This window comes from Anser anser (assembly GCF_964211835.1).
Source record: "Anser anser genome assembly, chromosome: Z".
Taxonomy (NCBI): domain Eukaryota; kingdom Metazoa; phylum Chordata; class Aves; order Anseriformes; family Anatidae; genus Anser; species Anser anser.
Window position 1 is genome coordinate 49,102,507 of NC_139723.1, and position 26,829 is coordinate 49,129,335.

The following is a 26,829-nucleotide window of genomic DNA, read 5'->3' on the forward strand; positions in this document are numbered from 1 at the left end:
GTCCTTTCTTTATATAAAATGAACTTTTTTTTCTCTTTTATTTTTTCTTTTTATGAAAACAAAAAGAGAATGGTGCCTTTTCTAATGCCGCCCCCCCCCCCCCCCCCCCCCAGCCCCCGGCCTCTTGCTGAAAGAGGTGGGGGGGAGAAAAAAGAGAGGAAAAGACGAAAAGACACAAGGAAATTAACCTTCTGAACAATTGAAACTGTCTGACTTTCCAAAATTGTAACCTCATAAAAAATATGAACTTGTTTTTGCCATATCACATTTTCAGAAACTGCTGAACAGAAAAAGATTTAACTCCAAGAATATTTAACCATGTTATGTTAGGTTTCAACTTAAATTATTCAATACTCATTATAATGTTTCTTTCTTATTTTTTTTCAGGGAGTATGATAGCCTCAGTCCTGAACTAGGTTTTGACTCTCCTAGCTATTAAACAAACACAATAAAACAGATCAGTTGGGCCACAGATATCTTAACGCCTTTCACACGCCTATTTCTCATGAATAATTATGACTTGCACTGTGTCATCCATTGTGTTCTATGTGGTATTTCTTCCCAAGCAACCCCCTCTAGAGTAAAACTGAAACATGAAAACAGATGAAACAGATGATTTGTTTGTTTATTTGTTTGTTTTGTTTGTTTATTCTGGAAACTCAGTGAGCAATTGCTGTTCAATCTCTGAGTACAGAGATATGGAACAATATCGCTACTGCCCTACTGCATATATATATATATATATATATAAAATATATATATATATAAAATTTATTTTCTTCTGAAAATCAACATGGATCATCCTTAAATTTATGTGAAAAAATGTAAAATGGAGGAGACCAGTAAAGTACATCTTCACATGGAATACTACTGTTTAGACTGTTCTTTATCTGTACCTTTGCTTATCTGTACCTTTGTTTCTGAGATGAAACTATTCTAACATTGTGTAGAAGCAAATCAGTTTTACAGTCAGTGACTAATTGTGAAATGAGTTCTGTTTGTTCTGCAGAGACATTTCACTCCTAATTTTGGCAGGTAAGCTATTCTGTGAAACAATAATACTCAAGCTGTCTTGGAAAAATTTTTCCTACCAACAACAATCCCCCATTAATAATGGGAATAGTTAGGCTAAGGTATTTCAAAAGAAAATGGAATATCTAGTGTCCTCAACATTTTTGCTGACTGTTCTTATTACACCCTGAACGTAGACAATGAACAAAACATAATTCACTATTATTCATTGATCATTTCATTCCTGTTCCTGTGTGGTAGTAAGAGCCAAGCCAGGGCTGTGCCACTCCGAACAGGTCTCAGCCTGACTGAGATGATTCTGAAGTTTCAGAATATGATTTGCACTTCTCACAGTAGTTAGGGAGTAAAGTAAGTTGTTGGTTTTTTTTTTTTTTTTTTGATTTAACTTGTATGGTGGTTATTGTCAATAGATCTACTAACAAGCATTCATTTCAACGTACAGGAACAACCAAAAGTGGAATGGTTTGTGTTTGGTTATAGGATCTTTGGAAATGTCTCATGCATTAATTTTCTTTAAAGGAAAAAAAGAGAACCTAAAAATGGTAGATGTGAAGCTACTTTGGATGACAAAATCGATATCAGAATGCCAAATAAGCTTTAAAACCCTAGACAGATAAATCTAACTTACATATAGCAATACCACAGGCAGTTCACCTGTTCATTAACATTTTGCTAGTGTTGTCTCTTATTTTTTTGAAATGTTGAAATAACATAATTTCTTACTAGGGTTGAACCTCTCTTGAGATACAGAGCACTGCTCACCCTATTTCTAGGTCTCATTAGAAGACATTGTCCAATTCCTGCCCCTCCCCCCCCCACCCCCGCCCCCGTAGGATCACCAGGTCTTTTTTATAAGACTTTTTTCCATTAAGGCCATTGAGCTTTCTACAGTAGTCATATATTGCTCAATTGCTTAAAGCTCTGTCATTTGTGCTTCCTTTTCTTCAATGACATGTCTGTTATTATGATAGACCTACCCCCGTCATAGGCATTATAGACTGCATAAGACAGTAAAAAGCTTATGTGTTTCCACTTCCTTGCCTAGTCTACTTGGTACTTCCCACTGCATTTGCGCCAAGTTATATCTTCCTCAGTGAATTACTATATTTGTCAGAACTTCATTATTATACATGTCTGTTTTGCTGTACTGTGATTTGGAGAAGGATTTGTGTAACCAAGATTTCCAAAGCTATAGCCTTCCTAGAAGGTCCAGGTTTTTCTCATGTAAGTTACTTTGGCACACAACCACAGTGGAGTCAGGGCTTATGCCTGGAAGGCAGTCTGACAAGTCCAAAAAGCTTCTGGAAGTGTTTCTCAATCTGCATCCCTAAGATAATTCCTGTTTCCATTAAAATGAGTGACAAAGCTCTAGCTCATTTAATCTGAGTGGGACTTTTAATTCATAAAGTGATGGTATCACTTCACATGCAGCTACTCTGTGGGTTTCTAGTAAAGCATGAGGTATTTTTTTGTCTTTAGGTAGGGGACAGCTCACTCAAACTTTGTCTTCTGGATAGCCAACCTGTGGTCTACCATGAGAAAATGGTTTTATACTTTAAGGTGTTAAATCCTTCAACAGATAAGCCATAAGAAATATTTTGATTCATGTCTTATACATACTTATTTTTTTTCTTTAATCATGAAACTAAAAAAAAAAAAGTGTGTCTAGATTTGAAACACTACCCAGGCTATTACATAGGATCATGGGGATACCCATGATCACAGCCCAGCTCTAGATGGATTTGTCAGAAAGCATTTAGATTAGATGCAAAAAAAAAAAAAAAAGAGAGATTCTAATCTAATGTGTTGCAATATCAGAATAATAGATGAAGATATAAGAAGACACTACTTCAGAATGCATTTTTTTTGAAAAATGTAATTGAGATTTGCTTCATAAAACAGGAATTTATACAGGGATTTGTAAATATATATTAATGAAAGAAGCACTGAGTTTGCACTATAATGTCATATTGGAAGTATTACTGCCTTCAGTAGGACTGCTGTAACTCACACAGCAATGACTTACATATTCTTGGATTTATGTAATCTATATCGCCATACCAACTACTTGAAATATGGGTGAAGCTGGTTGCCCTATAAGTCCTTGATGTATAAGGAAGTGGAGTATTATGTATCTCCTCAGCTTTGTAGGATATGGATAAAAGCTACTGTGAACAAACGAAATCACAAGGTGTAAAACATGAGAGAGGCAGATTCCAGTTGGCCTTGGCTTATCAATTTGCTCAAAATGGATGACTGATCTGGTGGGTAATAGGCAGAGCTCTATTTTATGACATTATGTCTGATTCAGTACACTGAGGAGTTCTTGCAAGATAATACTACTTCAGTACAATGCAGTTTGTTAGCATCAATTTTCACTTTCTAAACAGATAGATAAACATCTCAGGGGTAATTAGATAGATATCAAGATTATCAAGATACATAAACAGATGAGATAAACATCTCGGGTAATTTGTAGGTCACTAGTTATAATGGTTTCAGCTAGGACAGTTAACTTTCACATAGTAGCTGGTATGGTTCTGTGTTTTGGGTTTAGGATGAGAATAATGTTGATAACACACCGACGTTTTAATTGCTGCAGAGCAGTGCTTACGCTAAATCAAAGACTTTTGAGCTTTGTGTGCTGCAAGGGGAAGAAGGGGAGGACAAGGAGGAAGGGAGCTGTTGCTTTGTACATGTTAGCATTATTACTATTGTTGTTGTTGTTATTATTATTCCTTTTCTGTCCTATTAAACTGTCTTTACCTCAAGCCAGAAGCTTTTACTTTTTTTTTTTTTTTTGTCTCCCTTCCCACTAGGGGGAGGGGTGAGCAAACGGCTGTGTGGTGCTTAGCTGTCTAAACCACAACACCAGAAAAAATGGGATCATTTAGCAGAGTGCTGGTAGAATGCCTCAAACCGAAGTTCTTTAAGTTAAGGCATTCCAGACAGAACAGGCACTAGAGCAGGGGAGGTGTTTGCCACTGAAATAGATGTAACGTCTGTTGCTCGTTCCAACCTCCAACAATTCTTGAGTGATTGTGCTATCATCTTGTGTAGGATGAATGGCTTGAAGAAAGCCCATCTGCCCCCTTGACCTGTTATTGTCAGCCTCAAGAAATATTTCATAATGCCAAATTTGGCAGTGACCAAAAGTGAATATTTTTCTGTTTTATTTTTACTGCATACATTTCCATTTCTCTCAGCAGCAATAGTCAATAGCAGGTTGACTATAACATCAAATTAGTGATACCAGAAGTATCATAGACTCGTCATACTAAGTGCAAAAGTAAGGCAAATTTGTGTCTTATTTATACTATGCTAGTAGCTGCATGTTTTTCTACTTCTGAATAAACAACACAAGGTCCTGAAGATCTGCATAAACAGTAACAGCTTTGTGAAACAAATGATGGACTTACTGTTAAAATATTAACAATAAATGGTAAAGCTCCCTCCAATTAAGTTGCATTTTTGAAGCATAAGCATTTTGAACAATAAAACTCCCTAGCTCTCAGATGGTGACTCACTTAAACTTCAGGAAGGCGATGAGTCAACATCTCCACCCATTAAAAAGTCAAAAAAGCTCATGCAAACAGCTCCAGAAAGAATAGGAGCAAAATGCCTTCATGTCAGATCACTCTGAAAGTAGAAACATATGCCTGATAGACTATACAGTAGAAAAGGGTGGAAAACTACTGTAATGAAAGTAGGACAATAGTCTGATTATTGAGAAGAAGTATTAGAAAAGAGTTGACCTGGAAGGTGTGTCTTACTATGCACTTGTGACACACTATTTCCTACTCTTGCAGGCCAGAAGTAAATGTTTGTTTTAATTTGTTTACTTATAGAATGCCAAGAACTTATAAAGTGGCTCCAAGCCTGTGTAAGTGTACTGGGTCTGCCTGGGATGGAGTTAACTTTCCCTGCAGCAGCTCATACAGTGCTGTGCTCTTGCTCTGTACTTGTAGCTGGAACATCGCTGGTATCACAGCAGCGTTGTGTCTACTGCTGAGCAATACTGGTACAGCACCAGGACTGCTTCACCCTCACCCCCTCACTCCTCACCCCCTCACCCCCTAAAAGAAACAGCAGGCTAGTGCTGGGCAATAGGTGGGGAGGGGACATCACCAGGGCAGCTGAAATAAACCAACCAAAGGGATATTCCATACCATGTGGTGTCACACTCAGCAACAAAAGGGGGGGGGGGGGCAGCTCTCCTTATGAAGACGTCAGTCATCCCAAATGACTGCTATGCACATTAAGGCTCTGCTTTGTGGGGCATGGCTGAACATCACTCTTTGATGGCATTTAGAGAATAATCTCTCTCTCTCTCTGTGCTTTTGGACTTGTGTGGACTTTTTTTTTTTTTCCTTCCTCCTTTTCCCTTTAATGAAATAATCCTTATCTCAACCTGTGAGGGTTTTTTTTTTTTTTTTTTTTTTTCCTATCCAGCATAGTTTCTTCTCGAGCCCTTATTCTGAAGGAAGGGAGGAGAGGGATAAGAGAGCAGTTCTGGTGTAGTTCAGCTGCCCAGCAAGGTAAAACCACCACAGTAAAACAGCTTTCTAGATTATTTCAGTACTTCAAAATACTCGGTTAAGAACACTCAGGATGCACATGAATTTACAGTTTTTCAGTGTATACATATTGCAGTTGTCTATGCTCATTAATAGACAAAGCAAGCATTCCCAGAAAAAAAGAGTGTAAATAGAAGTTTTGGCTAACATCTGAAACCACTGAAGTAAGACTGTCAGCCTCGTACTGACATGGAGAATGCCAGGAGGGCAGGAGTAATCTGACCCTCAGAGTTCATAATTAAATAAACAAAATGAAAAGCAACTTGACAGCTTGCTCACAGGATCACCGTCAACTTGTAGACCCCTTCAATTATTCAGGATACTGAAGATACCTGAAATAACCTTGTCAAGTAATATGTGAATTGTGGAGGAAAAAAAAAAAAAAGTGCAGGGGATAAATATTGTCAGAGAGTTGGGGGACTGGGGTCTTCTTGTGGGCTGAGATGCTGGTGGATCCCCATGAGGGTGGCAGAGCAAGGCCTGGGAGCTTGACCTGTCTACCACCCCAGGAGGCACCAGGGCAGCCCCAGCCCTGAGCACCTCCCTGGAGATGGAGGTGTTCGTCCGCAGCAGGGAGAAGGCCAAGGCCCAGGCCCGGTCCCAGCCTGTCTGTGAAGCACTGGGTAGGTGGCTCAGGCAGGGCTGAGAGCTGGGACGCCACTGAAGGCAGCTCCCAGGGCGGCTCCTGTGCTGGGCCTGGCCACTGCCTCCCACAGCATTGCAGGGGGCTCTGCCATGGCCCCCAGTGGAAAGGGGGCCCCAGCTACACTGATCCTGAGCTGGCCTTGAGACCCTGCCACGAAACCCCTCAGGGAGAACAGGCTCAGGGCCCTGACAGTTTCTACGGATCTGGACTGGGCTATTTTAAACAACTGTACAATATGCGTGATTTATGAAAATGTTGCAGTGAAGTGATATATTTAAGGAATTTGCAGGTGTCCCCTCTAATGCTATCTAGCAGTCTGTTTCCCTTCCTCCTTCATGATCATGCATGTTTATCAGTAGCAGATCAGCCATGCTTCTTTATTCTGAAGATATCTGTGTGTTGCAGCAGATCCAGATCAGCAGAAAGTAAAGCGACAGGCAGCTGGGAGCCCAAGCTGCTAGCTGCAAATATTTCTGTTTCAGGAACTGGTATTTCTTCACTGACATGTTCTGGGCTAATCTGAGATGTTAGTGATATGCTGCATGGTGCTGTGCTCCGGAAATGTGTCTGGCCGGCATTGTGAGGAAGTGCTTGCAGAAAACCACTTCTGGCAGGCTGGCAAACTCCCTCGTCTTGTGCAAACTACTTCCACTTTGAACTCAGAGTATAATCTGAATGTTTCAACCTCTTTTTAATTGTATGTGTAAATTTTTGCCCTTCAATTAATCCTGCCTGCTTCCAGGTGCTTTATTTCCATAAATAGAAAACAACACACAAACAAACAAACAAAAACCCATTTTGATAGACTGTATACATATTCAGTTTCAGAGGTGTCTTATTCCTGGACCACTTCCGTCCTGAATTCATGGGCATAAGAAGCAGAGCTCACAGGTATCGAGTTCAGTGAAGAGTCAGACTTGCATCAACTCTTCTCCACTTTTCTTTTTTCTTTCAAAGTTTTACTGAGGAATGAGGTATCTTAGTATGTTCACTTCAGAGTTGTATCAGACGTCAAAATGTGAAGAGAGTAACTCAAATTTGATTTTTCTCTTTAACATGTTAATCTTATGATCCTGAAAGATTTAAATTAATTTACTACAGTCAGGGATGTAGTAGGCCAGGGGAGAAGAGCTACCAAAGACTGACCATTAGTCATCTTTTCCCTTCTGAAATGTGCTCCTGCTGTCTCCAATACATAGTTTCGCAATGACTTTTTTTTTTTTTTCTTCCTGTGGTTCCGTGTTTTGGACAGTACCCAAATTTAGCTGCTAGCAAAGAGGAGCCTGTTGCTGTGGCTGTGGAAACACTTGGGTTGCTAGGTGGGGTCTCCTGCACGACACTATAAAAGCATCGCCAGCTCTCTGCCCTCTTATGTTGACTGTCCATCCTGAGGAGTAGTATTTGTGAAAAGGAAGGTAGGTTTTTGTAGTTCTCTATTGCTGTCTGTAGACCTGACAAATTTTAAGAATTGTACAGTATGTTTTTCAAGTGACCTGTTGTAATTTTCTGTGGGTTGGATTTGCTGGCACAGGGAAAGATGGGTGTGGGCAGAAGAAATTCTTTTTGTTTTAAAGTGGATAATGTACACAGAAGATCCTGGACAATCACTTCATTTTTATTTTTATTTTAACTTTTTTTTTTTTTTTTTCTCATTCTTTTCCTCTTTACAGAGGAGTGTAAAAGTTTGGCTTAAAATATTTTCAAAGATACTGTATATTTACTCAAAACTTTCAATAATTGGAATCTGCCCAATTCTGGGGACTGGAAGCCAGTCTGAAAACAACATTGCAGTAACTCTCGTGAAGGAAGAGCTAGGACTTTCAGTCTGGATCGCTGCTTGATTTTTCATTCCATTTAAATGTTAATCATTCCAGCTGGGAATGATAAGAGGCACAAAAATCACTTTTTTTTTTTTTTAAATCAAACAAATTTTAAATACATGATCCTCTTTTAACTGGGTTTTTGGTTAAACAGTCAGATCAGCGGTTCTTTAAGACTTTTTTCTTACTGAAGTAAATTAATATTTTGAATTTATCCCTCCTGGATCTAGGCTTTGCTTACCTGAGCTGTTAGCATTTTAGAGTCAAAGCTCTGGTAAAAACCTCTACCCTGTAAAGGTGCTGTCTTCCTCAATTCCAGGCCTCCCTCTCCCTCTTTCTCCCTCTTCTCCTCCCACCTCTCACCCCTCCCCCTTAAAGTTACCCATAGATTCCTATAAAGCAGGCAAACAATTTTGTGTGTAAACAGGTTTCTTAACTTTCTGAGACAATGCAAGCAAAGTCAGGTCTTTAGCCCTTTCAAGAGCCATTGCCCACTTTGACTTCTTTTGAAATTATGTTGTTTGATTACAAAATGGAAATATATGGACAAAATGTCAAAGTGTCTTTATTTAAATAGAAGCAAAAATAAAGGTTTATTTTTATTTATTTATTTTATATATATATATATACAAAATTATTTTACTGTATTTGTAATTTAAATTATGTTAGGCATAAAGGCTTAGAGACTTAATAAACCCAATTTAATGTAGGCTAGAAGCCTTCTACTATAGTTATCCCCATGAGCATCAAAACCTCTAGAGCTGGAGTGGGGTGGGCAGACAGAAGAAATGCAGATATTAACAGTTCTCTCTGGACCCAGCTCTAACTTTATTTCTGAACTATGTTACTCTAGAAACCAAAATGCAGTTTTGGTTCCACCTCTTCTCAGATCTACTGCTGTGAATCTTGTTTTATAGCTTTAAACAGGGAGACACTGTGAATCTATTGGAGGCATACAGATCTGTACACATCAGTGCTGGTAACTAGGTAAACAGGTCTCAGTCCCATACGGAGACTTTAACATATTTTATCCTTCTGTACATGGCCTTTGTGTGTGCTGTTAAAAAATGCAGCAGAACTTCAAATACTACATCAATTCATACGGCCTCATTTACTTTAGCTGTCAATACAAGGGTAGTACAGGAGTCACCATAGCAGCCTGATTTTTTGATTTTATTATTTTATTTTATTTTATTTTTGAGGAGCAACATAAGTGTGCTTTCTGATCCTCAGTAAATCAGTAAATGATGTGCTTAAAAGTTGGTCCTTACAACTTACACAATATTCTGACCATCATTTGCCAAGTTGACACCTACTTTAGGTAATATAAACACAGATTCAGAGTCACGTTCAGGTTTTGTATGAATTTTGTGCCCTCAGTGCTGCGAGCAGAGTAGAGAAGCAAAAAGTTTTCTAGGGAAGAGGGAGTGTAAGTGTATCTAACATGGAGAGAGGAGGAAAGGGTGGAGCTGGGCTGAAAGCTTGAAGAGGACTGGAGGACCTACTTTGTTGGCAGTCACACCTGGAAGTACTTTGTGCAGTTTTTCTGTGAGGGAAACAGCAGCTAGGTTACAAACACATCGCTTTGTCCTAGGAGTGTGTTGATTTAAATACTGCTTATTACTTTTCCTGTGGACCACAAGGCATAAATAAGGTAAATGTTTTTGCAATGTAAGCATTGTGTTTTTTTTTTTTTAATTTTGTATATGATCTTTAGATTAGATTAGATTAAAATGCACACTGTTGCAAATAGCACTTTGTCTCTTCATGCTAGATATGTGAACTGTTCTTCAAAGACAGCAGTTTAACCATCAACTTTAGTTTGCTAAGTTTAGCTTATTGTTTATATGTATGCCTTAAAACCAAGCCTTCCCTAAAGTTTCTTATTGACAAGTATGTTTTTATGAAAAAACATCCATTTTGAACAGACCAAAAAATACTTTATTTGATAAAATACTAGTTTCCTAGTTCTAGGAACTGTTCCTAGGAGCAGTTCCTGCACTGTTCCTACTAGGAAACAATATTCTTGATACCGAGGTCATTGTGAAGCAACCTATTCATTATTTTTCGGTGCCCAATGTCAAGTCACATCACCATTGATCTTTTTTCTTATTCTGCATGGTATCTTATGTCAAAATATCTTCCATTTTCATTTCTAGTGATGAAAACTAAAAAATGGGTAAAAATCCATTTTTTTGTAGAAACTGGGGGAAATATATAAGAAATAAGGACCAGTGTATGTGAGACTGCTTCTACTTATCTTTCTTAAGAAAGAGCTATTGGAAGAAATTACATGCGAGTGTATTTAACAAGGGAATATCTTTTGCCTTAACACACAAGAGCTCCAACCTTGGAAGATGATCAGACAGGAAGAGTTATTTACCACCGAATTTGAAAAGAATCAAGTAGTCAGTAAGCTAAATTTACATAGCTAATACCTTAACAAATAGGGAAAGATGTTTAATTTGTTTCTGGTAACATCCCTTTGAAAGTCAGTGTTAATGCTTAGGTATTGCCATACCAAATACACATGAAATCCAATTAGTTTACTGTTCTATTTCTAATCTGAAATTTCTAGAAGTAGTTTAAGTGTGTATGGTTGAGCAGCCAACTGCCAAACATAAACAAAAGTTGCCAGCTTCCAATAGTACAAGCCAATTACTGTTTGGGAAACGGCCCCGATTGTGACAGTTAAAGAGAAAGGGTTTTTTGAATGGGAAACCTTGAGTTTCATTGGTGATGAAAATGATAAAAAAAAAAAAAAAAACTTGATTCATCTCTTCACAGATCCTCTGTCAACATGGCTATGGTATCAGAATTCCTGAAGCAGGCATGGTTCATGGATAATCAGGAGCAGGAATGTATTGTAAGTGTTATCACCTGTTGAGATCATTATATTTATTTTCTAGTGCCTTTAGAAGTGCCTTAAAGCCATAGTCCACCCCACATCTTTCATATACTCAAAGGGAGAAAAACTGTTGCAAAAATTCAGGTCATTAAAACTGGAAACCAATTTTATTGCATCATGTAATCTAATATACTCTTATAAACTAGTAGATATACTATCAGATGAAAAAATACTCTTATGTATATATATCAGTTTCAGGCCAAACTAGTGCTGTAATGAAATTGTCATTCCTACTGGCCAGGTATCGATTCACTTAAGTCATCCTTTTTAAAGTAGTAATCTGATGTACAGTATGCAAATCTGTAAGAACCTGTTCAGATGACGTATTTGAGAAAGATGCTTAGACTGAGATACAAGAAGCCATGTGTTGGAGCCCTGGAATGCAAAGGAGGAACTAAAGTCACTAGTATATTTCTTATTCAGTCTGGAGAAGAGGAGGCTCTGGAAAGACCTTATAGTGGCCTTCCAGTACCTAATGGGGCCTACAGGAAAGCCCCATTGGGGAGGGGCTCTTTGTCAGGGAGTACAATGATAGGACAAGGAGAGTAATGGCTTTAAACTAAAAGAGGGTAGATTTAGGTTAGGTATAAGGAAGAAATTGTTTAGTATGTGGGTGGTGAGGCACTGAAACAGGTTTCCTAGAGAAGTTCTGAATGTGTTCAAGGCCAGGTTGGATGGGCAACCTGGTCTAGTGGGAGGTGTCCCTGCCCATGTCAGGGGGGTTTGAACTAGATGATCCTTAAGGATCCCTTCCAACCTAAACCATTCTGTGATTTTTATTAGAAGAAGAAAGCACGTGGGAAGAGTCACTTTATGTAGTAAAACATCTCAGATGATTAGTGTTGATACTGATTAGAAGGAAGACTTATGCTGATGAGTAAGAAGAGTTATTGCAATGGATGTGGAAAGTCTTTAATAAGGAAGTTGATTAGGATACTGAAATTAGTGTCAGCAAAGGCAAAGTAGCACTCTGTAAAATCACTGGAAATCTTTAAAGCAACTTTCATCTTGAAAAAATAGAACTTTGGAATTTCAGTAAATAAAGTTTTCTGCTGTAGATCTCTGTGGATTTTGTAATTTTCACTACACAGTATTTTATGTATAAAACTTTGTATCCACTATCCCTTATCCCATGCAATCCCATGGTCCTTAGCCATTCTAGTTATGGAGGTTGCAGACAGATTTTTGTTTAGGTAGTAGATAAGTTTGTCATGGAAAGCAGTATACTAAGACTAAACCTGGCATGCCTGGGAAACACACACTATACTCATCCTGTTTAGCTCTTGGCTTGCTACACAGGTCACACTGATTTTTTTTTTCTTTAAATTAAGCAAGAAACTGCTTATAAATACACAATCTCTCTGCTCTAATAAAACTCCTACTTATTTAACCAGCAGACATTACAGGCATGCAAATATTCAATACAGAATGCTGTATGTGAAACATATCCCTAAGACTCTGCCATCTGTCTTGTACATGCAAAAGATTAAATAAATAAATAAAATAGTGAGTTCTTGAAGATAAAATGCTATAGTTGATTCTAAAACAAAGTTTAATTAAACTTCACTTTTGTTGAAAAATCTCAACCATATCATACCAAAGGGAGCTTTATTATAAATATTTTCTCCAAAGATCTCAAGGAATTTTATAGGTTCTATAGAAGAAGGTAATGGGTATGGCATTTGAGATAGTACTGTTGTGTTACAGGCTCTACCAGCAAACTGATTAGTCACATTGTTGACTTAGGGCAAACCACGTAATTGTTGATGTAGTGGAATTTATCATCCCCAGTTATTCCCAGAGTACTTCAGACATTGCATAGGGAGTGTCTAACATAAAGGAGTGGATTCACCATAGACAGACAATAGCTAATGCTAAAGAAAGCGTGTTTTATATCTTATGTTTCAAAGAAGTTGAGTAATAGTTCTCCACCTCCTTGTAGTGTTGGGCTTGAACTTTTCACCAAGATCTTGCATGGAAGAAGTGCTTGTAACATTAAATATGAGTAGCTGAGAATTCACTTAATATAATGCACAATCAATTTGTATAAGATGAGCAAGAAAATCACTAGCACTTTACTGGAAGCACCTGCAGGATTTAAATGTGGTTTGAGAGAGCTTAAAATTTGTACATAATTGCTTAATTATGACAGCTAGGAAATACTTTCCTGTGGGATCTAACTTACTTGGACAAATAGGGATGTAAAATAGGTACGTTCTGTTTAATAGAAGTGTGAAAGGTATAGATCCAATACTAATACTGTACTGGGCCTGTTTAGCTATCTGTAGTTAGAAAGCAAGTATTTATTCTTTGATAGTCCCATAATAGTCAATTCCAAATACATGGCTTACTTAGGCATATGAAACTGCTTATTTGCATAAATATTCTTTGAAATTAACATTTATTTATTTATTCATTCATTCTTCTACAGAAAAGTTCAAAAGGTGGTCATTCAGTACAGTCACACCCAAACTTTGATCCATCAGCTGATGTTGCTGCTTTGGACAAAGCTATTACAGTAAAAGGTAAGAGGATTAAATATTTAACATGCTATATTAGAATTATTCCTTGGGAAATTTTGAGAATAGCCTTAAAAGAATATCGGAGCCAGAGGCGATGGAAAACAGGAGAGGTACCTCTGCTTTAAAAAACCTAGCAAGACATTTAAGTATGCCACTTGTTAAAGAATCTCTACTCTTTGTTATCCTGACATTGTATTACATACTACTATTACTTAATACTACATTAAATTTCTTGATTTTTTTGAAGGAAGGGTTGTAAAAATTTGGTTTCTAGAGAATAAAAAAATATACCATACTAAATCTTTTTTATTTGATTTCCATAGAATCTATTCAAGAGGTAGTGAATATGCTGATAATGGCGTATATGCTCCTTTAAACTTCTCTATTTAATGAAATTCACATTTGGCACTTTGTACTTAGAAACCTTTTTCAATTTGACTTGCTAAGTTGAGTATGCTGTTTCATTGTCTATATACTTAGTTATTCCGTAGTGTAAGTTCTGCACTTAGAACACTTTGAGACTTTATTATACTGTAGAAACACGCTTCTGTGTTCTATAGGAACCTATTGGTTTCTTCACTGCGTCACTAATTTTAAGTCTGTAGATGATAACAGTTTTGGTTAAAATTTGGTGTGTCAAGCATTCAAAATATACCACAATGCAAATAATAAAATTTGGTTAAATGATGCACTAGAGATCACTATATTTTCAATGTATTCACTATTACATTGTTTGGTGATTTGTAGGTGTGGATGAAGCCACCATCATTGCCATCTTGACTAAAAGAACAAATGCTCAGCGTCAGCAGATTAAAGCTGCCTATCAGCAGGCTAAAGGAAAGGTATAGTATATCCAAGCCAATCTTAATTGTGCATCTGGAATAGCAGTGTTGTTCCTGGGTTTTATGGTACATTCAGCTTTAGCTTTCTAGAACAGAAGATTACAGTGATTCTGTCACTTGTAATTTATGAAAACTACAGTAGTAGTAGTATCCTGAAACTATATTGCCAGAGATAATCCCTTGAATGCAGCGGCAATCATTTTGACATAAAAAGAAAAATTTCAAAATTCTGTCTGTCTGGGTTTTTGAATGCCCAAAAGATTCTTTATATCACTAAATCACTGGGAATACAGAAATTTCACTGGGATACAGGCTGTTGAGGAAAAGAGAGGGATAGAGTAAGAGACTTTGGGGACATCTAAACAAATCTTTTTGTCCAGAGAGAATATAAGACAGAAAATAGGACAATAATGCTGTTTCACAACTATAGCAACGCTGATGAGGACAGGTGTACAGGGAGCAGTGAAATTCTAATTCTGAATGGTAAAACTGCTAGTCCCTGGACCTGAAAAGCTTAGAAATTGCTGCATATTTCTTCAAGAGGTTTTAATTGCCCTTCACCTTTTCCTGTAGCAAATTTTCTCTAGTTGAACCTGTAGCTCTAAATTGAAATTATAACTGCACAGTTGGCATACCAGAGTTAGTGAACCTTTGCTCCTTGGAAAATGACTCCCTATAGTTTTTGGCTTTGTAATTTTAAGTGACTTTAAAGGACAAGAAAGAAAACAAGTCTAATGTCTCATTTTAGCCTGGATTTCCTGTTTTTGTTAAGGATACCTCACTTGTGATTTTCACAGCTCTGTCCTCCCACAGAGGAAGCTCCAGCATTGCAATTATATTTTTCAAGACCTAAATTAAAATTTAACTTCAAAGGCACAAGGAGGCTAATGCTGTTATATCATTAGACCCCCTGGCGCTTGGCTCTCCGTCAAAAGCAGAAAAGACCTAACTCCTAACATAGTTCTTGATTCTGAAATAATCTCATTAGTTATCCTAGGTATCCTGACCAAGCAGACTGATCTTCTCACTCCTACAGCAATTACCTAGACATGCATTTGGTGAAGAACAGAGCTGTATCTCTTAATTGTAGCAAAATACAATACCAAACATTTACTAATAGGAGGAAGAATAAATCAGAAATTATTTTTTAAAATAAATAAAAAAAATCTTAATTAAAAAATGTAAATGTTGGTCAAATTAGTATATAATCCAAATTATAACTTCAGGGCTTGCAGATCTATATAGAGTGTTATTACAGTATGTCCACAGCATTTCCATTGCATTTTTTTTATCATTTTTATTTTTATCATTTATTTTCTAATAAATAACTTTATATAGATAAGTTCATTTAAGCCATTCAATTATCATAACAGTATTACCTTCTCTTAAAAATTAAGCAGCCTATTTTGAGCCGTCTTCTGATGCAGTAAATGGGTGAACAGGGCTGACAAGAACTTCATGAAGTTCAGCAAGGAGAAGTGCAAACTCCTGCACATGGGGAGGAACAACTCCAGGTACCAGGACATGCTAGGGGCCACCCAGCTGGAAAGCAGCTGTGTAGAAAAGGACCAGAGGGTCCTGGTGGACACGAAGTTGAACGTAAGTCAGCAGTGTGCACTTGCTGCTAAGAAGGCTAATGCCATTTTTGGCTTCATTAGGCAAAATATTGTGAGCAGGTCAAGAGAAGTTATCCTTCTGTTCTGCTGAGCATTGGTGATGCCACACCTGGAGTGCTGTGTCCAGTTCTGCCCCTGCCCCCAGTACTGCAAAGAGTCCAATGTAGGGCCACCAAGGGACTGGAGCATGTTTCCTCTGAGGAGAGGCTGAGAGAGTTTGGACTTTGGAACCTAGAAAAGAGAGGCTTACAGGGAGTCCTAATCAATGTCTGCAAATGCCAAAGTGCAAAGAAGGTGGAGCCAGGGTCTTTCAGTGGCACCCAGTGACAGGAAAAGAGGCAAAGGGCACAAATTGGAACACAACAAGTTCCATCTAAACATTAGGAAGAGCTTCTTTACTGTGCAGATGACAGAGCACTGGCACAGGTTGCACAGAGACATTGTGGAGTCTGTCTCCTTGGGGATCTTCAAACGCTCTCTGGACAAGGTCCTGGGCAAGGTGCCCTAGGTGTCAGGGACAGAATCAGAAGTGGAAGGACCAGATGACCTCCAAAGGTTCATTCTGACCTTAACCATTCTGTGATTCTGTGACCTGCAATGGATGAAAGCACTTCTGAATATTTGCTGGAAAATTTTGACTCTAGTTAACAATAAGATGACAAATTAGAAATTTCAATTAATTCTTTGTAATTCTTTCTAGTAACTAAAGGAAAGATGTAGATCAAGATTTGTCAGAGATCAGACTAATTTTTGGACTGTACCTGAACAGCAGTTTTTAACCTTTTGCTAGCTTACAGGGTGTTGTGGTTTATCCCAGAAGGCAGCTAAGCACCACTCAGCTGTTTGTTCATTCTGCCTTAGTGGGATGAAAAAGAGAATCAGGAAAAAAAAAAAAAAAAGGATGAGATAAAGACAGCTTAATAAAGCAGAACAGGAAGGGAAAATAATAATGAAGAAATACACCAAAAAAATATGCACAGTGAGATTGCTCACCACCAATAACTGATGCCTAGGCACTCCTCAAGCAATGGCAGCCCGCCTAGACAACTCCCCTCAGTTTTATTGTTCAGCATGACATAATACAGTATGGGATATCCCTTTGGTAAGTTTGGGCCAGCTGTCCTGGTTCTGTCCCCTCCCACCTTCTTTTGCACCCCCAGCCTCTTCACTGGTAGTGCAGTATGAGCAGCTGAAAAGTCCTTGACATGGTGTAACCACGTTTCTGCAACAACTAAAACATCAGTGTTAACAGCGTTATTCTTGTCCTAAGTCAAAAACACAGCACCATGCTAGCCACTATGAGGAAAATTATTCCAGCTGAAACCAGGACACAGTGTATGACTCTTCCTTATTCTTCACAGAGTCTGGAAGAAGACCTGAAAAAGGTTCTGAAAGGCCACCTGGAAGATGTTGCCGTGGCTCTACTTAAAACTCCAGCTCAGTTTGATGCTGAAGAATTAAGGGCCTCTATGAAAGTAAGTCAAAAATCTTCTGAGAGGAACTTTAGTAAAGAGAAGTAAATAAATCTCAGGTCCTTTAAATGACACTGGTCTTAAATTTTGTAAGCTTGTGTATTGTATTATTTTTTCCCCATTTATTAAAATAAAACAGTAGTGATTATCCAGAACCAGCTACTAAGAACAAGACTCAGCAATCTCTGTTGAATTTCAAGGTTGGAGGAGATGGGTTGCCATTGCTATTCTTCTGTGGGAAAGAGCTCTCTTTGCCTTCCGAAAATTGGAAGTTATTTGCAGATGTAGTGCTAGAAAGCCATAGTGTTTACATATGTGTTTATTTAAGAGAAAATAGAAAAGGAAAGGTGTATTTTTCTTCGTAGTTTTTATATTCCTACCTTCTATGCATGCTGCTTGGTCACTTAATATTTCTGTTGGGTGCCAGAGTGACACTAGATGCTACAAAAATGTATTCTAAAAGAGCTAAAATAATTATATTAGGTGAAAGCAAAACGTTCTTCCTTTTTCTGTCTTGTTTCCTATGGCATCTTCAAAGTCTTGTCCATGATTCTCATCTTATTTGGGTTCTAAAATTTAAGTTTGCTGTATTAAATTACATTTAAAAAAAAATCATTTTTAACAGGGGCTTGGAACTGATGAAGATACTTTAATTGAGATTCTGGCCTCAAGAAACAACAGAGAGATCAGAGAAGCCAGCAGATACTACAAGGAAGGTAATTCAGAGTGGGAAAGAAGTATTAATGGTATGAAACATTGGAAGATAGCCAAACCCTGTCCTGCAATGATTCATTTCTTTGTTATTGTGATTTTTTTTTTAAGCACCTGTAATGAATAGATCCATGCAAACTTAATTCCTGATGAAAAAGAACGTAGTATGGATTATACATGTCTTTTCAAAACTCCGTAGCAAACACATTACTCTTATAGCCTTACTTCTCAATTTAAGGAGCTGAGATGACATTTTAGAAAGCAAGTAAAGCTTCATGTAAGACTGAAAGATGTATAGGAAAGGGAGGTCATACTGATCATTTCTGACTTACATAGATCCCGCTGCACTAGGAAGTGACTCACAATTCCAGACAGAACTGTGAATATTTCTTGGAATGGGTCATGCATTTAGATGCTTTCTAAGTTAAAAGCAAAATCCAACTGCTTTGCTGCTCCCATTGCCAAGCCTTATCTGAGCTCTTAAGATGTCACTGACTTTGTCAAAAGTTTACTCTTAGCAACACAGATAACTTTAAGATTAGGAACAACCAGTGAACTGAAGGCAGAAAATCTTTGAAGAAATAATTAAAATATAATAGCAATTTAGAAATAACTAAAATATAATAGCATGTCTCATATAAGGAGAGTACTGCGGTCAGCCAGTGTTGTCTAATTAACTCATGCTTTATGGGATTAAGAGTTAACTTTCTGAAGTTCCAATCAAACAGTATCAGAAGTCCAGAATAATGGTTTGATTTTTTTCAGAAGAGTTTGGGGATGAACAAAACAGCCAAAAATAAGAATGAAAGACTAATAATGGCTCACAAAATTTCAAACTTTTCTTTTTTCTTTTCCTCTATTTCACAAACAATAGCTCAAGACTTTTCCACCCATACAACCTTTAAGAAAAACTTTTTCAGCAGATTGTGGATTAATTCTCCAATTTCTCAGCACGTCTCAGGGATTAGACATGTTGCAAAAATACCCATTCTTGCAAAACTAAATTAGAGAAAAGTGCAATTCTGCTAGGCATATTAAGTGGGAAACTAAGAAAAGACTGAAAAAATGATATAACTGATAATTTAAAAACGAATTACGAGTCCTTTTTCATTTGATTTCAGTACTGAAGAGAGATCTGACACAAGACATCATCTCTGACACATCTGGAGACTTTCAGAAGGCTTTAGTTGCTCTAGCCAAGGTATGTTGTGCTTAAACGTTTTCAGTGAGGTTACCAGTAATTAAAATTAATGTCAAGATTATTTTAAAGTCATACAATAAATAGGAATCTCAGGATTATTTATTTCCTAGCACTGTTTTTTACTTATGAATCTTAGACCATATGAAATGGTTCTTAAGCAAGCTATAATGAGATTTATCTCAAAAACATTTTTTAAAGGCAATGATATTTGTTACTGTTTACCAGTTAGGTTTTTAAGACTTTTTTTTTCTCTTTACATGTCTAACAGTCTTTAAGCACTTGAAAAAAACAACTGGAATGTCAATTGACTGCAAATATAAAAAGAAGAAATGCTTACATGTAGAGAAACATTTCGGCTACTTCTTAAGATATGTTTCTTCTATTAAGATAGACAGATAGTGGCATTAAGCTAGTAAGTAGACAAAGTGTTTTGTGAACTGCTCAAAAGCAGTTCAGCTGAAACACTGGATCTGAGAAGTGAAAATACCATTTTTAACATGCGTTAATATTTTATTCCATCTCTGCTGAGTACATTTGTATGCAGCCTGTATGTGCACATTTTTTTTGATACATCAATGTGCATAGTTTTGATTTTTAGTTTTGCTTCTAAAATACCTTGAAAGAAGTTTATTGAGCGGTCATCAGGGAGCACATCACAGCTTCCAGGACTTTATCTTCACATTAAGAAACCCTGGATTTTAATGTACAACTTCAGAAATATGTTGTTGATGGCCCTAGAAACGTGAGCTCTGATCAATTAACAAATGCATCAGCTTTATCCACAGAATAATTAATATAACTGTATTTGTCTGCAATTCTGTATTAAGCTATGTATAAGTATGGCAGGCCAGATCTCTAAAATACCGAATTTTGGTGAACTGAATGATTGTGAGTAACACCGATTTTTATTTTTATTTTTTTTTTAAATTTATGTAGGCTGACCGATCTGAAGATCCTCACGTGAATGATGAGCTTGCTGATAGCGATGCCAGGGTAAGGCCATACTTAGCACTCTGTAGATCTTCTTCATTTGACTTTATTACAAACTCTGACTGGCTGTGAATGTTCTGTTTCACCTACCTGGATCTTGCGCATTTCAGATGACAGACAATTGTACATTATGTACAGTTATGTATATGTACATAATCTTTTCTGTGGTCATGGGGGGATTGGGCCATAGGGGTAGGGGGACATGGGGACATGGTGGGGGGCAAGTATGTGTATGCACATAATCATTTCTGAGGAGATGATGTTTTCCAAAGTTCACATGCACTCTTTGGTAGCTGAAAGAAATGGAATCTTTATGCTAATAGTCAACTTCAAAAATGCTGCAAACCCTCTTCTAGTTCATGTAAAACATGTAGACCATTTGAAGTAGAGGTCAGGAAAAGGAGAACGTAGATTCAATCTTTTTGTTTGTTTGTTTAAAATAAATACAGTTCTTGAATTGAGGGACAGATTTGTACTAGTGATTGTGCAGAACCAGATACCATATGTTGACCAGTGTAAACCATTCAGTATGTTAGTTGTAGGTAATGTGTTTCAGTGACATACCTTTCAAGATAATTTGGTAAACCTCACAGTCATTTTCTAAGTGATTCTAAAAAAAGCAACTGATTTTTCCCTTGTTTCTTCTGCCATTAGTGTAATATTTTTGTTAAGGTGTTGGTAAACCTTAACAGTCTGTCCTGAGTTTTCACTTTAAATTATTGTTTTAAATCCAACAGAAAAAAAGACATTTAACAATTCTATTTTTATTCCTGTGACATAAGAGGTTTAGTTTTGTCATCAGCCATAGATATGAAAGGCTAGTAAATTAATATTCTGCCTAAGCTCTAAAGTTCAGTTTCCCTGGGTCCAAAGAGCTTCACTGCCAACACCTAGAAAGGATGGTGTTAGATTTTTCTTGCTGTAGCATGGAGATCTTTAATTATTACTTTTACAAAGGTTTGAGGAGGTAGGGAAAGTAATAAGATTGACTGGGTTCTTACTTTCTATTAAAGTCACTCTTGGAAAGACGAGAAATACCTGGTGTGTAAGCTTCTCCTTCACATTTGTCTAGTTAATATTGGAATATTGGAGCTGCTTTTTTTTTTTTTGTCTAAGGTAGGCCTGCCAGTCCTATGCTCCCATGTACACTATAGCATATGAAGATACATAAAAAATATCTTCATTCAAGAATGTCTAAAAATATTATTTGTAGCTGTACAGTGCTCCCTCAGTACTATTACTTTGTAAGTGAAATATGAAGTATTACTTGGTACACCTAGAGTTATTCTGAGGCTGTGTAGAGTTATGTGTCTTGTTGCAGATTGTGTCAAGGATTAGAGTTCTTTACTGACAAGCAGTGGCCTACCTTTGGCAAGGAGTCTCAGATACTTCTATTTGTGTTTTGCTATACAGATGATAACTTGCTTATTATTATTATTTTTTTCTTTTATGACAGGCCTTATATGAAGCAGGAGAGAGAAGGAAAGGAACGGATATTAATGTGTTTGTTACTGTTCTTACTGCAAGAAGCTACCCCCATCTCCGAAGAGGTAGGCTGGGTGAAACTTTGTTCCTCACTGCAATTGTATTTGAATATGGCCTGCTCTTGAACTGAGATTATATACATTTCCAAGATGTGACTGATACAAAGGTCATTGTGCATGCTGACCTAAGCACACAGTTGGTCACTTTGCTGTTCTCTCCACACTAGTGAAGAGTCACGATGTCAGTTAAGTTGTTAACAGAACTATTACCATGAAGTCTCACAACGCTAGTGGTCACAAGGCCAATGAATCAGTGTGGCAGGGGTTCTGAATACTCCCCAACGTGGTCTTGCTCCTCTACCAGTTTGCCCTGCATGGGAGATACCACCTAATGCTATAGGCTCGAGTGGAGTAACTGTACTACCTCTTTCCCTATTAATGGAAAATGAGCCCCACCATCCTAGCATGGTTCTGTTCCTCATGCCAACACCGTCAGTCCATACTGTACTGCTTTTCTTTACACTGTGCTAGCTGAAGAAAATGAGAAAGATAACCTACCCTGTGTGTGCACTGCCACAGCAGTGAGGCCAGAGTAAGTCAAAGAAAATGTGGGGAGAATACTATGCTTCCATCACTCCTCACTGAATTTTCTTCCCTTATTTAGTCTTTCAGAAGTACACCAAATACAGTAAGCATGACATGAATAAGGTACTAGATTTGGAGCTGAAAGGTGATATTGAGAACTGCCTGACTGCCCTTGGTAAGTGGTTATACAATTAGTAACCTCATATATATGTTAACTGTATGAAAAACTACCTTTTACTTCTGTCATACTTGTTCTAACAGGACAGCATTCTGCTCTTACCTTGCCTCATTGAGAAACAAAACAGTTATGATGTATGATTATTAAAAAGATTATAAATTTCCTTTTGCAGTGTTCAAGAAAATATTATAATGTTCATGATAAAGATGTATCTTAAGACCCTTAAAATGTCTGTTCCTTGTAAATAATAAGGTGAGAATAAGGTTAGCCATCCATGTTGTCAAGGATAGAATCAGGAGCCAGACCCCTAGCTTTGCTTTTCACTTTTGTATTGCAGTCAAGTATACTTCGGATAAAAAAAAAAAAGAGAGACTCACCAGTTCCCTCTTAGTATCAGATATGGAAGGCAAGTACACAGCATAACTTGGCTAAAATATGTCAGATCATAACCACCAGCTCTGCTGTAGAGGTCACGAATGCTTTCACATTTTTCTGCTTGGGAACTGTGACATCTTTCTCAATTTTATGGCAGTGGACTATGTGGACTAGTACAGTCTTCTCTTTACAGTAACTAGAGTATTCTCCCCTGATTGAATTGTCTTCTGAATAAAGAAAAGAAAGGAACAGCTACTTCTCCCATATTTTTAAGACAGGTAAAAGAGAAATAGATAAATAGGATATGTTGGTAGGAACACTGAGACTTATTCTGCAGCATTTTCTTTCCAGATTTTTGTCTTTTGTTATTTGTTACATTTTTAACATATGTGACCTTATCTCATTGTTTCATTACAGTGAAGTGTGCCACAAGCAAGCCAGCTTTCTTTGCTGAAAAACTCCACTTGGCAATGAAGGTAATGTCAAGAAAGAACTCCTTGAGAACATAGTGTGCTTTATGAGCTGAAAAATAACAAATTAGGCTAGAATAAGAACTTTTTGTGATGAAAAGGACTGCAGAAGGAAATCCAGTTAATTTCTTTTCTCATTCCTTCATTCCTTTGAAACTACTGAGTTTCCTTCCATAGAAAGAGCTATCTATTTACTATAGAGTTTTTGGGAAGGCATCTGTCCATCCACATATATACCTTATGCTCTATGTTGTGACAGAAAGCTAACTGAACCTTTTCATATTAATAAAACCATTAAGATATTGACAAAAAAATAAATAGGAAGACACTTACAGACTGGGACGAGAACCTTGTAAGAGCCTATACAAAACTTCAGGCAAATTTGAAATCTGAGCTGACTGAGGCGGTGAGAACTCATGAAACAGCGTAGTATGCAGAAATTTACATTAACTTCTGTCACTTGGTTAGGAGCTGTATATGAGAAAATGAGTGACTCATTGTGGTGGTTTTACCCAGCTGGGCAGCTGAACTCCACCACACTGCTCTCTCTCTACCTCCTCAGAGAGAAAGCGGAGAAAATGCGATGCAAAGGGCTCAAGGGCTGGGATAAGGACAGGGAGATCACTCTGCAGTTATCATCACGTGCAAAACAGACTCAGTGCACTAATATAATTTATTACCTATTACTAACAAGCTAGCAGTAAGAACTAAAACTAAAAACAGCTTCCCGCTCCATCCACCCTCTTCTACCTCCTCCCCCCTGAGTTTTGCAGAGTAACAGGGAATGGGGGCTGCAGTCAGTCCCAAACGCTTCGTCTCTGATGCTCCTTCACGGTCCCTCCCTGCTCCTGCTCCACATGGGGTCCCTCCCACGGGATGCCGTCCTTCCCGAACTGAGCCTGCAGGGGTTGCCTACAGGCAGCAGCTCTTCAAGAACTGCTCCCACATGGCTCTGTACCACAGGGTCCATCTGTCAGGAAAAAGCTGCTCCAGCACGGGTTCCCCATGGGCAGCAGCTCCCCACAGACCCCCTGCTCCTGCGTGGGCTCCTCTCCACGGGCTGCAGCTCCGGCCCGGGGCCTGCTCCTGCAGGGGCTCTCCATGGGCCGCAGCCTCCTCCAGGCCACCTCCACCTGCTCCACCGGGGGCTCCTCCACGGGCTGCAGCGTGGAGATCTGCTCCGTGTGGGACCCATGGGCTGCAGGGGGACAGCCTGCTCCACCAGGGGCCTCTCCACAGGCTGCAGGGGAACTTCTTCTCTGGCACCTGGAACATCTCCTTCCTCTCCTTCTGCACTGTTTGCAGGTGTCTGCAGAGCTGTTTCTCACTCCTTTCTCCCAGCTGCTGTTGTGCAGCAGTTAATCTTAAATCTGCTCTCCCAGAGACACAAACAATATAATTTGTTGGATTAGCTCTGGCCATTCATTCTTCAGCTTTAGAGCCAGCTGAAACTGGCCCTTTTGCAACATAAAGCAGTTGCTTGTCTCTTCACACAGTGGCCACCTCTGTAGCTCCACCACTGCCAAAACCTTGCCATTTAAACAGATTATCCTCATTATGAAAAAATAGCTCATTACAGGAGGAAGAAAAAAAATCAAACAACAACAACAAAAAAACCAACAGTGAAATTTAGGTTTTCCCTGGTGTCCAGTTATCACAGTGAATAACCTGCCTATATTTAGGAAACAGCAAAAACAAATCCAGGATTGGAGACAGCCAGTCACAACTGAATTTGTCCTCATAGGAGATCAGAAGGGGGGTTAGTACTGACACAAAGAAGTCTGATGGATTAATACAAAGAACTTTGATAGAGGAAGATATTTCAATGACTTAAGTAGCCTCAATTTTTGTTTGTTTGTTTAATACTTTTAACAGGGCCTTGGGACACGGCACAAACAGCTCATCAGAATCATGGTTTCACGCCACGAAGTAGACTTGAATGAGATAAAAGCTTATTATAAAAGTCTGTATGGTATCTCTCTTCGCCAAGCCATTATGGTAGGTTTTTGCTGAAGTTAACAGTGAAGTGGAAAACAACCAGATGTTTTAGGAAGGCCAGTAAGGCTTTGTTAACTCTTCTGCTGCTCAGTCACCAGTTCATCCTGAGTAATGCATTGTAGCTGAGTAACTCAAGTTCTCGGTGAGAACTCAAGGTCTCATGCTGGTAGAACTAATTTATTTTGTCAGGGAATGTTTTTGTCACAAAAGCTGTAGCAATTGATTTGTAGTTGTCTCAGGATGTGATCTTACAGTAAATGCCAAGAATGGAGACTACTCTGTCCCCAAGTTCCTGTGCTTAAGCAGACAAGGTACATTAGCAGGAGAATGAAGATGATTGCACTGACAGCTCTCTGACAGATTTTTGCTCCATCTGGCTTTTGTTTTTTAATGTTTGTGTTACTCCTGCAAATACCTTGTAAACTTGGCTTTTATTTATCCTACTTTCTAGGTCACTTAGGAAAATGAGGTAAACTAACAAAATATTTTCTTGAAAGGGACAGGCCACCCAACGTATTTTTCTAGAAGATTTAAACCAGTGAGATATTAGGAAAAAGCCAGACCTTCAGATCACCTTTGTGGAAGCTAGTAGATAACTAAGAAAAATATACCTTGGAGCAGAAACATAATCTCTAAATGTACTAAAGTACCTTTTTGAGTTTTGCATGTACCTGCTGCTTTTTCAGTTAGTTTCTAAAAATCATTTTATTTTTCTGCTATGACCATTTATTTCGGTGAAGGGCCAATGTTTAGTAAATACATATTGAATGCTTATTGGAATTGATTTAAGACCATTATCCTAACAATTGTGCTCTTTTCACTTAAATTGACAGGATGAACTCAAAGGGGATTATGAAAACATCCTGGTGGCTTTGTGTGGAAGTGATTAAATAAGTTTCATGTTCCTATGATGCACTCAAGCCATATTGCTGAAGGTCTTTATATTTGACTCAGCTGTCTATATAAAATACAGGCTTTACACAGTGAGGTTTCTCTGGAATGGTATTTAGTCTACATGTATTATGCGGAAAACCTGGAACCTAGAATGTATTTTTTCAATATCTGTATTCTGTATGGCATGAATATAATCTTTTTACCATTATTTATCCAAAGTCAAGGAATGCTTTGAAGTTTCTATTTGCTCGATTAATCATGAAACAACTTTCATCTAAGAAAATTAAATAAATTTTTAAAAATAAGATTAGACTTCGTGAAACTTTGTACATCCTTCATTGCTTTTCTACACTTAACATCAAATTGTCTATACGCTGTAAATAAAAGAAAAATCAGTGAAATATTTAAATAGTGAAAAAAGAATGTAACAATATCACAGAGTCTAGCCGAAACTCTACATTTCCATTTCACTTCAGCCAGATTTTATATACATTGGATGTTAGAAAAA

At 37.9% G+C, this 26,829-nt stretch overlaps 1 protein-coding gene across 2 annotated transcripts; it reads left to right on the plus strand.

Moving 5' to 3' along the window:
- Positions 1-7,512: 7,512 nt before the first annotated feature.
- On the plus strand, positions 7,513-26,626 carry ANXA1 (annexin A1). 2 transcript variants are annotated; one of them, XM_083816568.1, is made up of 13 exons: positions 7,513-7,670; positions 10,863-10,941; positions 13,415-13,508; positions 14,253-14,347; positions 17,325-17,438; positions 18,061-18,151; positions 19,268-19,347; positions 20,284-20,340; positions 21,794-21,887; positions 22,486-22,581; positions 23,377-23,435; positions 25,305-25,427; positions 26,261-26,626. In XM_083816568.1, the coding sequence occupies exons 2-13, from the start codon at positions 10,876-10,878 to the stop codon at positions 26,315-26,317; spliced, it is 1,026 nt and encodes a 341-aa protein (XP_083672694.1). In that variant the 5' UTR covers positions 7,513-7,670; positions 10,863-10,875; the 3' UTR covers positions 26,318-26,626. The 2 variants fall into 2 exon arrangements, with proteins under 2 accessions (XP_083672694.1, XP_083672695.1); XM_083816569.1 differs by lacking the exon at positions 7,513-7,670 and adding an exon at positions 9,596-9,729.
- Positions 26,627-26,829: the final 203 nt, after the last annotated feature.

What these genes read in the sequence shown, in the direction of transcription:
- ANXA1 (XM_083816568.1), top strand. Translation starts at nt 10,876, where the DNA reads ATGGCTATGGTATCAGAATTCCTGAAGCAGGCATGGTTCATGGATAAT. An exon ending in CTTTAGTTGCTCTAGCCAAG is followed by an intron (nt 19,348 to 20,283) that starts GTATGTTGTGCT and finishes AAATTTATGTAG; the next exon opens with GCTGACCGATCTGAAGATCC. An exon ending in TTGCTGATAGCGATGCCAGG is followed by an intron (nt 20,341 to 21,793) that starts GTAAGGCCATAC and finishes CTTTTATGACAG; the next exon opens with GCCTTATATGAAGCAGGAGA.